Genomic DNA, 16,433 nt, shown 5'->3' on the forward strand with positions numbered 1-16,433 from the left:
AAAACCCACAATGTTCCCAGTTGATTTCTTTTCTACTGACCCGTCTGGGTTCTGCAATGTCAAACTAGTCACTAAATGTCCTGCACTTTACACATTAACCCTGGGTTTGTATTTGAAATAAACATACAGGAACAATCACAGTTTATAATTTATTGTGAGTGGACACTGAATTTATAAAGCCAAACTCATAGTGTCAATGAAAACAGAAAGCCACTTAAAACCTCCACCTTCCATTGAAATTCATCAAATCAACAAGCAAGCTTATAGACAGCAGTGATACAAGCCGGGCAGACACTGCAGCGCAAACGATCAGCGGGCTGGTTAAAAAAAAAAAAATAAATAAAAATTACAAAAATATCCTAAAAATTTGAGGATTTGTCAGATGAGATTGTGATGCAATAAAAAATGTTTTAACAGAAGAAGAAAGTCTATTTTTCTGACTGACTGGAGCGTTTAGGAATTCTCGCCGAACACTAATTCACCGTAGGTCTGCATGCTGGGTTCAGAAGGAATGACGCTGTCAAATTCAATCAGTTTGTTCAATATGAGACGTGGAAATTGTGCACTGGCTGGTAAAGTGGACACTGACAGAACAAAAGAACATGATACACTATAAGAAGTCCTTTCGTTGCACACATAGGTGGGGAGAAGCAAACATTTTACAAACCTGTGAAAACTTTTTCTTGAACTTTCTCTTCGTCATAAGCTAATGCTTCGCCACGTCGCATTCTAGACCCCAGCAGTTGCCGAGCAGCGAATTTTCACCGCTGATATTACCCCATTGAACGCCAAACCTCATGAGCTCCACCTGAAAGCAGCGACCATCAGAGGAAGAGGAAGGACCCTCGGCAACAAGTCAAACACGGAAAACGACGTCGAACAAAGAATTTTAATGTTGGGAGAGAGTATTGTTTATTAGCTGCTGACACAGCTGCGCGTAGCAAAAGGTCGTCTTGTTCAACGTGGGGACCAATCCGTTTACTTTCACTAAGGTTTCTGATAAAGCCAGGCCACAGAAAAGGTTCCTCCCCAGAAAATAACATTCTGTTGTGTTTTTTTTTTTTTTTTTTCAAAAAAAACCACAAAAATAAATGGTTTCGCTCATGAATTTATCAGGTGTGACTCAACGACTGTGAATTTTAAATCTGCAGTTGGGGTGTCGTGCTTAGACATAAAAAAATGAGAGAAAAAAGGAATAATAATATATATAATAATAATATAATAATAAAATAAAAATAAGGAATTTTGTATTTCCTCACAAAAAATATGCTTTCACACAAGTGCCTGTTTTAGGAAGGGGCCCGTGAAGGGAATGAATAATCAGGCAAAAAACTGTGAAGAACAGTCAAGTAAAAACACCAATATTGAGATAATCATGCCAGTGTGAGCAGTGCATGCTTTTTAAAGAAGCCAAAGCAGGAATGAGAAAGCAGCACGAGCCACGGTGCCTTCAGGTTCACTGAACACAAGAGTAAAATAAATAGTTGGATTAAATGAGAGCAAAACAAACAGCAGAACACTTTCAAATAATCCCATGAAAGTCTTTAAATGCTGAAAATAAATCACACGCAAAATGGTTCCAAAATCATTTTTAACAACAGTCACAGTTTAACTTCTGGACAATCAGAGAAAGGAGAAACAATGATGCTTTAAAGGCTGGACGGTTACAGGCAGTAGGTTTAGCCCGGTGGTGCGTTCAGGCCTGATCGTACATTCTTTAGGAAAAAGGTGAATGTGGACAAACTTTCAGTATTTGAATAAATACAAACAAATCTTACAATGTATTGTACCAAGTGAAGAGGAAGTCTTGGAGTGCGTTTGTCTGCATCGTCCTATTATTTATGTATCCAACGTGATTTGATCCGTGAATGAGCATTATTATCTTTTTGTTCATGAATAAAATCCTGAAATTTTTGGGAGGGGGGGGGCAAAAACTCACCAACTGCTCATTTATCAGCTGGTAACGACTTCAAACCATCACACTTCAAGACGACAAACGTTTCAGGGATGGAGACGGGGTTTTAGCTCGATACGGTTCCACGACGATGAAACACAGGTGGTTAAATGGCTCAGAAAGCACGACTGCTGAGGTACCACACGTCCTCACTACTGCACTAAAATGTAGTGAAACAATTAACAAACGTCAAGTTTTGATAAACTGCAACCACAATTTGTGGAACAGAACAGATGTGCAAACAGAAGAAGAGTACACGGTTTGGTTACGAGGCATTTGAAATGGACGGAGGAGACACAGGGTCACAGCAGGTTATGGATGTACAGTGTGAGGCTGTGACAGTGCAGCTCATCCAGGACTATAACAAAATTGCACATAATTCAAAGAAGGAAAAACCTCCAACTCTGTCCAAAGCTCTGAGATGAACGCACTCCACCAGTGACCTGTGAACTCGTCAGTTACACTGGAGACCCACCAAAAAAAAAATAAAAAAAAATCAAGTACACTTAAAAATGAAAAGATGCAAATGATGTTTCTGAGGAGACTTTAGCCGTCACCGAAATGGACACAGAAAGTTTGCTCTGCACTGGTGAGTCAGATGGCGTTTAGACTGGAAGACGTTGTCAGTTTGTAAACTGAATTTCGCCATCGGAATTTATTTATTTCTAAAAAGGCAGTTTGTGAGATCTAGCTGATTTATTCCAGGGTAAAATGGCAGCAGCATGGCAGTGTTTTTTTTTTTTTTTCTCTCCCCCAACTAAGAGCACACAGAGCAGGCTGATGGAGTCAAGACGGAAAACTTGATTCATAAATAAATAAAAGAGAACATTTGTAAAACCACATGATGACTAGTTACAAACCCAGAGATTTCTTACAGGACGTAAACACCTAACAAAAACACAGCTACTTTTAAATCAAAAATCATTCAAAAATATAAAATGTGACATTTGTGAAAGGATGATGAGGTCGCCTCGCTGCACGGCTGTGGAGAGGAAAGGTGTTTCGCAGCTTTTGTTGGGTAAAATACAATCGTTTCGAATCATTGCATTTTTGCCATGGGTTTAGAGAATGTGATTTACACACACACACGTGCACCGTCAACAAATGCAACTTTTTTACCAGGATGAAGAGGAGCAAAACAAACATATTTCGGCATTTAAGGAAGGACACAATAGGGAATGTAGCACAAAAAGACATCTGACATGGACATGCCTAAGATAAAATACATCCACCTCTATGAATGAATGTTGTACAGCCATTTACGTTATGTGCTGCATGACTTTCTTTGTGATTAATGACATTATGGCAGCAGTACCTGCAACGTCCTAATACTGATTCAAGGTGGAGTTGAATGAAACAAAGAACACAACTCTATGGCGACAAAAAAGACACAAAAAATATTTAGGAGTGGCTGCTTTGAAGTGTTTCTTAAGAAACAAAGAGAAAACGCGTCTCCTTTTTCTCACTAGATGCTTTGGTTCAGATTTCTGATTGTGAAACTTCAGTGATTCTTCAAGATGTTCATAATTTATGTCTCTAGAAACTGCCTTTTCCAAACAAATATAAATAATCAACTGATTTTTTTTTTAGTTCATCTACCTGATCCACTTGAATCATAGACACATCAGAGCCATCACAACGTATCAAGTCACTGAGGATGACTCCTTCCTCTCCGTCTGTCTGAAATGTTTCTCATTCAGTACAGTAACTGTCTGTAACAGTCAACTTTTAATTTGCACCTTTGAATGATCAGTTGCTACCACACACCATGCAGTGTCCGTCCCTTTTTTTTCTCCTACACATCATTTTCTTAATTTCCCTTCCTCCAAAAACTAAGTAGACATGCACACGTCTGAACTGGCATTCTGCAGTTCCTACTCTTACGTAATAAATATATTTTCAAGATTTGTGTAGAAATCCTGAGCAAGTAATGAGAAGTGTCATCCCTCTTCAGACTTTCTCACCAGCTCTCCAAAGCTGTCATTCCTTTTTTTTTTTTCTTTTTTTCTTTTTTTTTAAGATGACAACACGTTTAGCTGCCCGGGGAGTGTCGAAGGTGGTTGAGGGTGAGAGTTATCATCAGTCAACAGTCCTCAAAATGTGTTAAAATAAAACCAGTGACAATAAATAGAACACTTACAAACCAGAAGTCAGCATAAGATTTGAATATATACGGGTGAGTGATGCGGTGTTGTATCTGGTATCGATTTGAGGGGAGTGTGAATATATTGGTGCCAAAACTCCAGGTGCTGCCGAACTCACACTCCACTTATCTCTGACACAGTCCAGCAGACAAGTGCAGTCTCGCTTCCTGCTGGCGTTAAAACGGGAGCTTCTTCAGCTGCTCGAAGGTGATGAAGAACTGAGATGTTTGTTAAGGAGACAACAGTATGCAGACAGAAGCTGATCAGTAAGTAAGTCAGTATCCTGTCCTCAAAGTTGTAAGAAGCAGGAAGAAGTAGAAGGGTTTGATGAACTTTTAAAAGGACTGAACTGTGATAAGTAACATGACTGCTTCTCAAAAACTGCATCAAAAGTAGTCGTAGGAAGGAAAATGATGAGCTACTGACGAAGTTATGCGTGTGGGGGCTGTGAAGGGGGCCTCCTGTGGTCAAATCCAACTAATTGTTAAAAAGAAAACATAATGCTGGTTTTCATAGATATGAGTCAGAACACACAGATTGTGTTGTACGGGGCTGTGGAGTGACAGACCAGTCACTGGTTGTATATATCAAAGTAACATGAGACAGTCAGTGTCATTCACTTAATCAGTTTTTGTTAAAATGTTGTGGCTGATCTGTGTATATGCTCATTTAGCAGCTTAGTAGCTGGAGGACTTTGAAAGCCGACCCTTTGAAATGAACATTATCCTCGATTCACTGGCTGAAGTTACTGAAGAAATGAGAAATAAATGTGATTCTCGTCTATAATTGAATCATATTAGGGCCTGAATCTCTCTTCACATACTGCTGCTATCAAGATAAAGTTTTTAATGGTACATTTTCAATAAGATCAAATGGTGAAATAAATCCAATAAACTATGTAGAAAATACCTGAAAATTCAATACAAAGGGAGTATGCAAGTAGTATCTTGTAAAAGAATAAGAAATCGAATGATAAATTTGGTTTCCAACTTTCCTGCAATTAAAGTAACAGATTTCAAAGGATACAATAATGTTCCAAGGTCCCAGTCGCAGCCAGTTGGGCCAAAATCCCTTATAGAGAGCAAAGAAGCCCTCGTTCTTCCAAGTCTGCATTACTCCGTCCAGTGTCCCCTTGTACATGGGGCCCCCAGACAGAACCCGCTGGTTCATCATACGAGTCCGGACTACATCCACAGGATTGGAAGCCAGCGCCCCCGCCAGGCCACACGTAAAACTTGAACTACGCACACGCGAAATATAAGACGTACAAAAGATGGAGTCATTGTTGTAACCTGAAAAAAGAATTAAAGTGTAAGAAACCTACATGAAATGTGTCAAAATGGTGTCTCCCATCATGCCAGAGCGAAGCAGGTGCTTCTTTGTGATGTCGTAGACAGGAAGTTCAACCCCGACGACTATGGCTGCTCGCTGTGCTGTGGGGATGACGCCCTGAGGAAGAAGAGGACGAAGAAAACCAGTATGACAACGGTACAACCCAACACACAGCGATCATCATAGTAATTACAACCCACTCTTATATATGAGTCAATTGTTCAATCACATTCGAGCCCCTGAAAACAGGTAGTTGTGTTGCACTTTCCACATCTTACCTCCAATTTAGATGTGAATATTCTCAAACTAAACATAAGTGTGTGCATTTTAAACTCATAGACACTACAGAATAACTTCACAGCTAAATTTATAGAAGTACAAAGTTATCCGACACTCACTCTCCATAGCCCCTTGGTTCCCTCCGTCTGGTAGATGTTGATGAAGTTGGACATCATGCTGCCTTGGAGCAGGCTGCCCTGTGCCTGCATTCTGATCTGCATCAAACACACAAACAATTTTATTTTATTTTTCACAAAAATTCACAGAGCAATCTTTTGATTTATTGATTTATTTGGATTTATTAATTACCTTTAGCACATCTGTGGGGTTGGCCAGAGATGAGGACAGGACTCCAGACACAACACCGCAGAAGACGTTGATGACCATGGTCTCATCTGTCAAAAAAGAGATAAAACATTTGGTTACGCAACAGCTAACAGCAAAAAAAATAAATACAGAAATGCACGCACACAGACAAAGGTAGTAAGATTTACTTTCTATATTCATCAAGAAATAGTTATGCTATGTTATTTCTATTAGATTGTAAAATTAACGTTCCCTGCTAGAAGAAATTTGATTTTTTGTGTCATTTTTATTACAATAATTGATCTTGTTTGGGACACAATATCCGCATGGCAAGAGCTGAGACAGCAGAAGGCCATAAGACACTTTATAGTGTGGTAAAATATCATGATATTATTAGAGGATGTCATTTTTGTAACATGCAGTTCAACGAGGTCATGTTAAAAAGTCCAAATCTGTACGGCTATTTTCTCCGTTTATAACAGTGCTAGAATTTTTATTACCTCACTTATTTATTATTTATATCAAGGCTTAAAGTTATGCATAATTAAGGGTGAGGTCATTTTGAGTGACAGCTGGCTGTCTTCACAGGTTTCTAGTTGTGTAGTTTTTTGAAATGGCTGGGAGTGGAGTGGGGCACAGCCAGGATGGCAGTGGGTGGTAAAACCTATTGTGAACTTCAAAATTGCTCTTCAGGAAACCTATGTTTGATGTCACAGAAAACCACCATTCAGGACTAACTGAAAGAGTTTTTAGGTTTTCTTTTCAACATTTTGCCAAGAACAAAATCTGAAAATGACCACATTTATTATTTTTTGTCAATTACCATTCTCTGTGTCGAGTAATGAGAAGATTCTGTGCAACCCTATGACATGCACCAGTAAGAACCAACCCTTTATATATTTAGGCATATCTTTAGGCCTGTACCGAGATCTTATTATTTAAAATAAACACGTGCTTCTGACCCAAACATGATGCAAAGAGTGTGTTGAAAATGACACATCAAGACTCCTGTTTGATTCTAACATTTATTATTATCTAAATTATTACTTACTACTTAAGTCACATACAGGTTGGTGAGAATCTAAGCGATCACTGAGACTAATTTCGTTATTTGCTCAAACCTACACAGAAAACCACATGTGTGGAGTTTACCTGTATATAAACTGTTTCTCACTTAACACATTGTAAATCGCCCTGATGCCACTACAAACAGATTATAACAAACAGTGACAACTAACTGAAATTATTGCAAGAGACACTGCTTATTCCATTTTCTTTGGCATTAAATAACAGCAACTAGTGTCAGTAATTAGCCTGTGTTTGTCAGCATTAGTAAATGGTGAATCAGTTAGTTAATCATCATTAGTAATTGTAACCCAATGTGGTATCTACAATGGAGTAAGAAGAAGAAGGAGGAGGAGGAGACACAGTAATAATGGATTGAGTTTCGAACAATAGTTACAGTAATCCTTGATCAATCTGACAGTTAGTGTGGCGGTCCTCGCGCCGTTCATTTTTTGTGCAGAGGAACAGGCGTTCGATCCCACCACAACCACAGGGCAAACCCAAGCCTGCATCAAAACAAGCATTCAAAACACAGTCGCACCATCGCGGCACAGAGCAATAGGTTGGAAAGGCAAACAATCATCGGAAACAATAAAGAGGCTTAGCAAAAAACGTAATCCCTCCCATCAACCCTCAGCTACATTCAGAATAATCGTGCGTCATCCATATGAAAGACCGCACTGAATGCACACAACATTTATCCCGATATTTGTGCCCACAAAGAAAACTCACTTTATGTGTGCATGTCTAATTTATCCTCTGTATGTCATTTATGGTTATGCTGCATTTACAAACGAGCATTAAAAGCTAAAAACAAACAAACAAAAAAACAAGCAGGACTAGCTACATTGTCGGCAAGTTAAAATGTTGCTTAAGCACTTGTTGATCTTGTTGCAGTCGTCATCCTCTCAAAAAATGAACAGGGGTGTGAAGGGGTGTGATTAATAAAGTTGAAACCAGCTAGACTTTTATATGTAATGCCTCATGACGTCTAAGTTTTTGCTTCATATCTCCACTTTCCATTAATAATTAATTTGAGCCTGTTGTGTGTTACGCTGTGGTCAGAAATAAAAAACAGATTCACATTTTGGCTGAATAACTTGTTGAAAAGTTGTCCCAACTGCCTAAAATGTTGTTAAAAATACAATATACAATATATATAAGTCACATCATAAAATTAAAACGACCTTGTGTCTTTTTGGTAAGGTTACCCTAAAGCTAAACCCAATCCCACACTTAATGTTCACGCTTCACAACTACTGAACATCAGTTCTCACAAATTAAAAAGAAACAAACATGTTCTCCAATGACTCACTTCTGTTTTCCTACCTTGATCTCTTCTATTATTTAGATTATTTATCTCGCATACACTAATTGGTCATTAAATATTGAGGGAAGTGGAGGGGAAGGAGGAAGTGAAACAAGCAAATGAGCGGAACAAAAAAAAAAGGACGGAGGAGGGATGCAGGGAGGCTACGAACAGAGGCAATGAAAGGTATTGAGAGATAAGGTAGGATCCAGTCGACAGGAAATGTCACATAAAAAAACAGATAGAGATGGAGGAGATAAGGAAAGAGACTCTGTGGTTACAAACTTCCTGCGAGTCTTGGCGCCAGTCAATCGCTGATAAATGTAGCACAAAGCCATTTGGCTATCAACTCAAGTGACCGATGAAGTCATCACCTGAACTGCGGACAACAGCATCTGTTCTACTTTCTTTTTAATCCATCTCTCTGAAAATTTCTGCAAATGCTTCAGTTATTGTTGTATCCTTTAGAGGGATATCTTATGTCTTATTCACAAATGCTTGTTGCTGTCTCAAATGATTTAGAACCAATTAACTTGTATCGATGAAATGAATCAGACTATGATTCTAATTCAGACTAAATTAGCTAATCTGTGTCAAATATGTAGGTTAGAAACACACTGGAGCACCTACAGCTGCAGGGTGAATACAGCTTGACTCACACTGTCACACTTCCGTTCCGTCTGTCCCACTCGTCTTTTTCTATCCCTTCCTTCCTGCCTTCCTTCCTTCGCCATTTATTTAGCTTGTAAATTAGTTCTGGCAGGTTAACACATGCGCTCTGCTTTCAGGTGCCTAGACACAGGTTGAGGTGTGTTTTTTTCTTGGCAGGTGTGAAGTTTGTAAGGTTATGTACATGCAGTGAAAATGTACTGATGAGAACAGATGTCACGGCACCAATATCACCAGGGTAAACTGCTGCAATATTCAACTGTCTGTGCATTAATCCCACTTTGTTCGCCATTCCAGAGACCATTAACACTTTTTCAATCCGTGTCATATGCAACTGTGAGATCAAAATACCCGATTTGCATGCAAAGAATCCCAACACAATCAAAGAAGAGAGAAAGCCCAGAAAGAGTGTGTGTTGTTTGAGGCATGAAAAAAAGTCTGGACAAAAGGATATAAGGAAATAACTGCATATTATTATGTAAAACCAACCTGACATTCTGTTGAACTGAATACTTGACCTCTAAATATGGTGGGGATACTTTGTCTAAATGCTAAACTAAAGTAAAAAATGTCACAGCAGATTGGGTTGTACTGATCTTAATGTGGAGCTCAAATCCCAAATAGAGGCATTATTCTTAAATGTCTAGAATTACCTAAACTGCCAACCCCTACTAGTGTTTCATTGTCATGACATATTACAGGCTGGATTTAATTTCATTGGTGCCCTTGAGTTTTATCCAACTATGTGTCACTACACAGAGTGTCGCACTCTGAACAACAGCAGCTAAGATGTAAATTTAAGAAAATTACTTCTGCTGTCCTCCCAACAGACAAGAGTTTCAAGTAAAGTAAAACCTAAGGAAGGTTTAGTTGGGTTTTGATTGGATTGGTAATATTTTTCTCTTGTTCTGGGACACTAGCCAACTTATTCAAAAGCTAGTATCTGTTATGAGCAAGGTGAAAGTGTGAAACCTTTTAACGAAAGACTTTATAAGAAAGATTTGCAGAGACAGAGACACCCACCTTCTGGATGACTGACAAACAGCCTCTTCAGAGAGTTGTAAGTTCCTATCTTGATTGTTCCGTAAGAAGCTTGCCTCAAAAGAGCCGGAGAAATGCTGTGAGGATAAAAAAAGAGAAGTAAGTTAGGTATTTACTACTGAATAAATATAAATTTCAGTCTTAGGCCCTCTTCAGACCTTGCATTAATATCTGTCCTTTGCAATCTGAGCTTTAAGTAACTTGCCAGCACTTGAGAGCCGATCTTAGTTTCGTGCCCTGTATGCAAATAAATGCCATCACCATTTGGTAAGCAACAGAATACTGTAAAAGCTACCCTCTCGTGGATCTCTCCTGCTGTTTCAGAACCACCAAAAGCTGCTAGTTGTGTTTGCTTCATGGGGAAATTATACATATTTTGAAACTGTACACCTTTAATATACTTCCACCTCTGATTTCATTGCCCAGTGCAAGGTCTGAACGGAGCCTTATTCAAGAGTGTGAAATTCAGGCATTGCCAGTTATAGAGTTGAATCTTAAAAACTATAGATGCAAAACACTCATGTGACTCAACACATCTGCAGATATAAAACTCAAAGAGAAGCTTCATTTTATTCTTATCTTATTTATTCTTTTCATTTTTTATTTTTTTTTGCCGCGATATCACAGTTGTACCACCCACAAAGTGTAACAGCTCTGTGTGCAAAGCTTATTACGCCATATTGTAATGACCATGTGCTGTTTCCATCAGCTTGGAGCATATCACCAGCAAGCAGGAATAAGTAACAAGATCCACTCAAAGGCACACTGAGTTCTCCTCTGGGAACAGCACTGACACTGGAAATGAGTCTCTAGAGCTAAACCATGAAGGAATGTCTTATCCCAACGACTGAAAAGCTGTCGGAGTAATTCATGCTATATTCCTGGCTCTCTTTATTTAATTCCCAACATTCCCTCATGCAAGCAAATATCATTAATGGATTTAATGTGTTAAATTACAGTGGTTTTTCACTCGGGGTTTAAATGATGGAGGTGATATAGACATGACACGTTAAGACATTTTTGTGGTTATGTATTTTGGTTTATTGTACAAGATCTGAACTGTTAGTAGCACTCTGGGTTAATCAATAAAATGTAAATAAGTATACATACATAGCAACAGAAAGAACTTTACCTCTACACTTAGAGTGGGGAAAGTTCTTGGTTGTTTGATTATGAAGTATCTATTTTGTGAATATTGTCTCAGAACAGATTATACTAGGACCGATCTTGGAGAATGATATCTATTGCCCGAAGATTGGATCTGGATGCAGAATGTGACCTGTAATAGCCGGTTCCATACCCAGAGTAGAGCGCCCGGATTCCCTCCTCCTTGCCGATCCTGAAGAAGGCGTGGAACATGCCTCGGTAGCGCACCTCAGTGTACTGGGACTGACCCTGGACCTGTAGCCGGGTCTTTGTCAGGTCAATGGGAAACGTCCCTGAGGATGAAATAGAACCATAAAAATTATGGCCGGTTCAGAAAATTAAAAAGACACAAGCAAAGTATATTTTGCAGGTGTATAGCGTCCTGTAACTTCAAAGCTTAACGACTGAGACAAAAATATTTTGTCATCTTATCTGACACGTGCAATATAACATCATAAAAGAAAGATAAATCAATGAAACATTTTCATTTTATATCTTCCGGATTATTTCAAGAGGTTCTTAGTGTCATTTTACAGCATTATGAGACAAATCAATATATAAACAAGAGATACAGTATACAAGTGAAAATATTTACTGTATAGCAAATTAATACTTATAGGTGTATGTTGGATATTTTCCTCTCAATAACCTGACTGAATTTTAACTTTATGAAGTGTAGTATATCTGCAGTGACAATAATAAGGCACACAATCTGCACCAAATAGCTCTGATGTTTAATCAGCTGCAAGCTGCATTTCCCATCTGAAGCTAGTATTGCCACCACTGAGGCAGAATTTCCCTATCGCTGCAGATTTCTGACATATGACAAAACTATTTGCATAAATCATGAGATCACAGAAAAAAATATATACACAAAAAGGCATAGGTGTCGTCTGCATGTTGTGGTGCATCACGTACCGAATTCTGCGACAATCGAGGCCATCCCTCCGTAGATGAACGGCTTCCAGTTCAAGTTGACCATCTCCGTGGCGGCGGCGGCTGCCTCCACCTGCTGCAGCCCCGCTAAAAACAAGAGCAGGCCGCCCAGACAGAGGTCAACGCAGTGGTGCAACTTCAGACAATACATGTCGAAAAACACTGATATCTAAAAAAATGATGCTACAAATCACCGAGGCTCTTCAGCATCAGCATCCCAGCGTACTGCGCCGGAAAGAGACGCCCGCTGAAGGGAACACCGGGAGGGGAGTCGTCATATTTGTTGTGGGGCTGCTATTGGCTGTGAGTTACGTCAATCAAACATTGCAGGTATTCTATTGGCTGGTGTGCCGGGAGGGGCCGTACCAACGGTGACAGTTGATGACAGCAACAGTGTCACAAAAAAAAAGAAGTTATATATTATTCTTAACGCTACTTATACAGACAACAAAAAAAGCTGCATAAATAACAAAATAAAAAAGTTCCACTACTCATGTTCATCCATATGTAGTGAAAACGAAGTATACTGACCGCTTTTTTTTTTTTTTTCTAGATATGGCCGTTCCAACTGTTTGGTACGTTCGTATTGAAACAGACGGTTGCCGCTAGGCTAACGACCCTTACCTGTTATCAAGCAGTCAGCGTTACATTTAACAAAAGTTTCACGTACCTGTATTACCGAAAAAATCCGCCACCCGCTATTTCACTTGGTCTCCCATGTTTCACGGCTACCGTTCCTCGACTTTAACAAAGTACAAGCAGAAAACTTCTCGCCTGCTGCTAGCTAGCTTCCTATCGTAGCTAACGTCAAGTACGGAGGAAGAGAGAAAAAACAGGATTTCCGTTACCGCTTTCAAAATAAAACTGCTTGTTGAATAACCAAGGTCATTGTGTCAAACTTGTAAAAAGTGAAGGTAATTTCATTTAGTTGAAAAATAATATACATTAATATAATCTAAATACTACCTGAAGTTAAATAAAATTACATCTCCATAATGTCATTTAGGTATGTCAACAATGTTTAGTCCGGGGTAATTTTGGAGCCGTATCAATCATTAATGGTACAAAATAATCACAGGAGTTAACTGCTGAATTAAATTGCACAATTAATGAATGACTTACCCACTGTAATAAATAAATAATAAAAAATAAATATATAGACACTCACAACTGTTATGAAAACTGTTTTATTGTCTTTTTATTGTGAAGAAATTGCAAAAATTACACATTCACTTCATACAAAAAAGTAAACATCTTCTCAGGCGGCACAGAGAATTATAGGCCATTCATTTAACTCAACCATTCCAACTGAAATAATATATATAATCAGCTCTTTGACTAAAAAGCTTGTCAGAAGCAAATTAGTAAATCCAGCTTTCATTTGATTGGTTCCAAATGGTGCACATCTGCAGCAGAACCAAATTTCACACATTCACTTTCTCTGTCAGTCAAACTGGCAATGTTTCAACAACCGGGAATGACCATCCTTTTCAACAGCTTTCCCTCAGAGTAGAGATCCGAGACCTCGGTGACACACAATGTGGGTAGTATTTGTCTATATTCTCTGTTTAATTCTTTATTGTTACATGTGCAATAAAATCCCATTCACCTCCATTGATTTATCATTACAAACAAATATCTTAGATCCACAACAACTTTATTTGTGTGAAATCACTGTTTGTAAGGGAATGTAAGGGAATGCTTTGAGGGGGTTTTAGCTACACACAAATGTCTCGGATCAGCTGTTCAATTCCATGAGCGTACACTTTGCATAGGCAAACAAGACAAACAAGACAATTTAATACACATTGTCTTCTTCTTCTTCTCCTTCTTCTTCTTTAAATGACACAACTCATTCAATACTGGTAAAAGGCTGTAGGGCTTTAGTGTTTGAGGATTATGTTTGATGTACAACAATAACTTATATTTGCAAAGAACAAGCTATGTGTTATCACTGTGTTTAAGAGGCATACAAGTTCATTTATGTTCCTTGGGTAACTTTTAACGCATACAGTTTTTTATATTTGAAGCTTCAGTCTGAACATGGTTCACAAAAAAAAAAAAAAAATAGTAGCAGACCTGTCAAGGGAGTAACTTACCTGCCTGAAGTGAAGAGTTGGCCCTTGCATTTTCAAATATTCTGAAGCAATAATACTCAGAGAGTGTCCTGGAATTTGAATTGCCAACCTCCTGGCTTTTTACGGAGCAGCCAAGTTCACATTGAACCCATCAAAATGCATTTAAAACAGGACTGCAGACGTCCTTTCCAGTTCGCACACAGCAAACGTCCACAATGTTAACCATTATCAGTAGAAAAATAGACATTTTTAATTACTCTTCTACATCTAATGAACTCAAATGGGCAGTTGAATTTAGAGTGGATAAAAACGGCACAGTTCAAGAGCGGCGCGACGCCATTCCACTTCTTCTGCTTCTTCTTCTTCTTCTTCTTCTTTTTATTTACCAATGCACTGATAGAGGGCATACTTGGAGGCCAGGACAGGTCCGGTGTTATTTGTTCAACACGAGGACTCACAGCGTGGTGCGAAGCAGCCGGATGACACGCTGGTAAAGCTGTTGGACGACCGACGCCATATTCCTGGAGGAAGAGAAGAGCAAGGAACAATACAGAAGCACTGGATTTGAATGAAACTCTATCATTATGTCTTTCAAATCTGTCAACATCGCTGAAGTGAGCTTAGACATTAGCTTAGACATTAGTGGATCACATTTTATTTCAACTTTCTCTGGGCTTAGTCTGTGTATTTAGTCTAATGTATTGAAACAAGAGGTGTGTCTTCATGCAAACATTAAATCCAGATTTCTGTGCATTAAATGACTCATCCTGTCACCTTTGCTTATCCTGGTCCCATTTTATAGTGTATGATAATAATAATAATAATAATAATAAGAAGAAGAAGAAGAAGAAGAAGAAGAAGAAGAATTTGTGTTCCTATTTCCAGAGAAAATTATGGAAGCATAGCACTGAGGGAGTAAGGAAGAATAAGAGGAAAACCAAATATCCTCTGTTCCAGGAAGCTTTATGAATGAGTCAGCATGCACAAGAATCTGAACACTGGATACCCCCGAGTGTTGTAGGTCTTAATGTGCGCTTTTAAGCCTACAAGGATGCTCATTACAAGCTCCTTTTCATCTTTCCATTTGATAAAATATATGACTTTTGTGTCTTTTGTGTCTTTCTGCAGAGACTTTTGAATGAAGGACAGATGCCTGATAGCTTCTAGGAAATGCTGCATGAGTCAGACCAAGATTAGATCAAAATCAGTAAATGGTTAATACGCTGCTCTAGAAGCTTTTTTTGTTTTTGTTTCTTTTTTTTTTTTGCAACTCTCCAATCCTTGTCATTTACCTCTGAAATAAGCCCCAGTTATTTCAGCTCCCAACTATGGCAAATGTCTTAATGTCCCCCTGGAAATAAAAGTGAATCCCACTCCCTCAGTCGAGCACATTTTTCAACATTTTACCAATTTTCCTGCGTGAATCGCGTGTGCAGACTCACCGAGCTCCGGCAGAGAAGCAGTTGATGCGTTGTGGGTTGAGGCAAAAGAGCGAGGCCACGCAGTAAACACAGCACAGCAACATGGAGAGCAGCCGTCTCTTTAAAGACATCTTCCGTCTGGCAGAAACACAAAAACATGTTTGCACACGCATCTATACCTGCTGTTGTTAGTTGGTGTGGCTGGCTGATACGCATAAGCATCCAAGACATCCGCCTTAACGGAAAGAATTCAACATTTCTGACTTTTTGCACCTTACAGATTGATTTTGTAACACTTGTTCAAATAAATCTGGGGAAACCTGTTATAATGACCCATACGTAAGTAGTTGACGGGATGATCATCAAGATTTAAGAGAGGTTGAAGAAAGATCTAAAGAAATATGAGGGGAATGTCTGAAAAATTTGGTATTTTTTATCAATATGTACACCACAGAGACATCTGAGAGGACTCTGATGGTGTAAGCAACACACATAACATCATCATCACCTTAACAATCTGGTCCAGAAGAACTGTTTCCTGACAGAGTGGTTCTCGCTTCAGTTGAAAAAAAAAAACGTCTCTCAGCGGCTCCTTCAAATCGAATTCCAGGAGGAGGTGGAGTCACAAGGATCCCTCACAGCAGATGGATGATGCCGTTGGCAGAGGTGTAAACAGTCCTGGGTACTGCTGGGCACTGGGCACAATTAGTGCTGACCCACGCTTTGTTTTGAAAGGTCCTGAAAGGTCTAGCA

At 39.0% G+C, this 16,433-nt stretch overlaps 1 protein-coding gene and 1 long non-coding RNA gene across 3 annotated transcripts; both read right to left on the reverse strand.

Moving 5' to 3' along the window:
* Positions 1 to 135: 135 nt before the first annotated feature.
* Positions 136 to 12,997, reverse strand: slc25a14 (solute carrier family 25 member 14). Of its 2 annotated transcripts, none has more exons than XM_047607048.1 (9): positions 12,852 to 12,997; positions 12,164 to 12,268; positions 11,400 to 11,538; positions 10,082 to 10,176; positions 6,019 to 6,104; positions 5,829 to 5,924; positions 5,423 to 5,547; positions 5,125 to 5,338; positions 136 to 4,316 (listed from the first exon to the last, which is right to left on the reverse strand). In XM_047607048.1, exons 2-9 carry the CDS (start codon positions 12,225 to 12,227, stop codon positions 4,275 to 4,277), a joined length of 861 nt encoding a protein of 286 aa, XP_047463004.1. In that variant the 5' UTR covers positions 12,228 to 12,268; positions 12,852 to 12,997; the 3' UTR covers positions 136 to 4,274. The 2 variants fall into 2 exon arrangements, with proteins under 2 accessions (XP_047463004.1, XP_047463003.1); XM_047607047.1 differs by having other exon boundaries at positions 12,164 to 12,523.
* Positions 12,998 to 13,830: 833 nt separating this feature from the next.
* LOC125021354 lies at positions 13,831 to 16,433 on the reverse strand. The gene is made up of 3 exons (XR_007114330.1): positions 16,189 to 16,433; positions 15,702 to 15,818; positions 13,831 to 14,780 (listed from the first exon to the last, which is right to left on the reverse strand). It is a non-coding gene; the product is annotated as an uncharacterized LOC125021354 (long non-coding RNA).

The sequence above is a fragment of the Mugil cephalus genome, chromosome 15, assembly GCF_022458985.1.
Source record: "Mugil cephalus isolate CIBA_MC_2020 chromosome 15, CIBA_Mcephalus_1.1, whole genome shotgun sequence".
Lineage (NCBI taxonomy): Eukaryota > Metazoa > Chordata > Actinopteri > Mugiliformes > Mugilidae > Mugil > Mugil cephalus.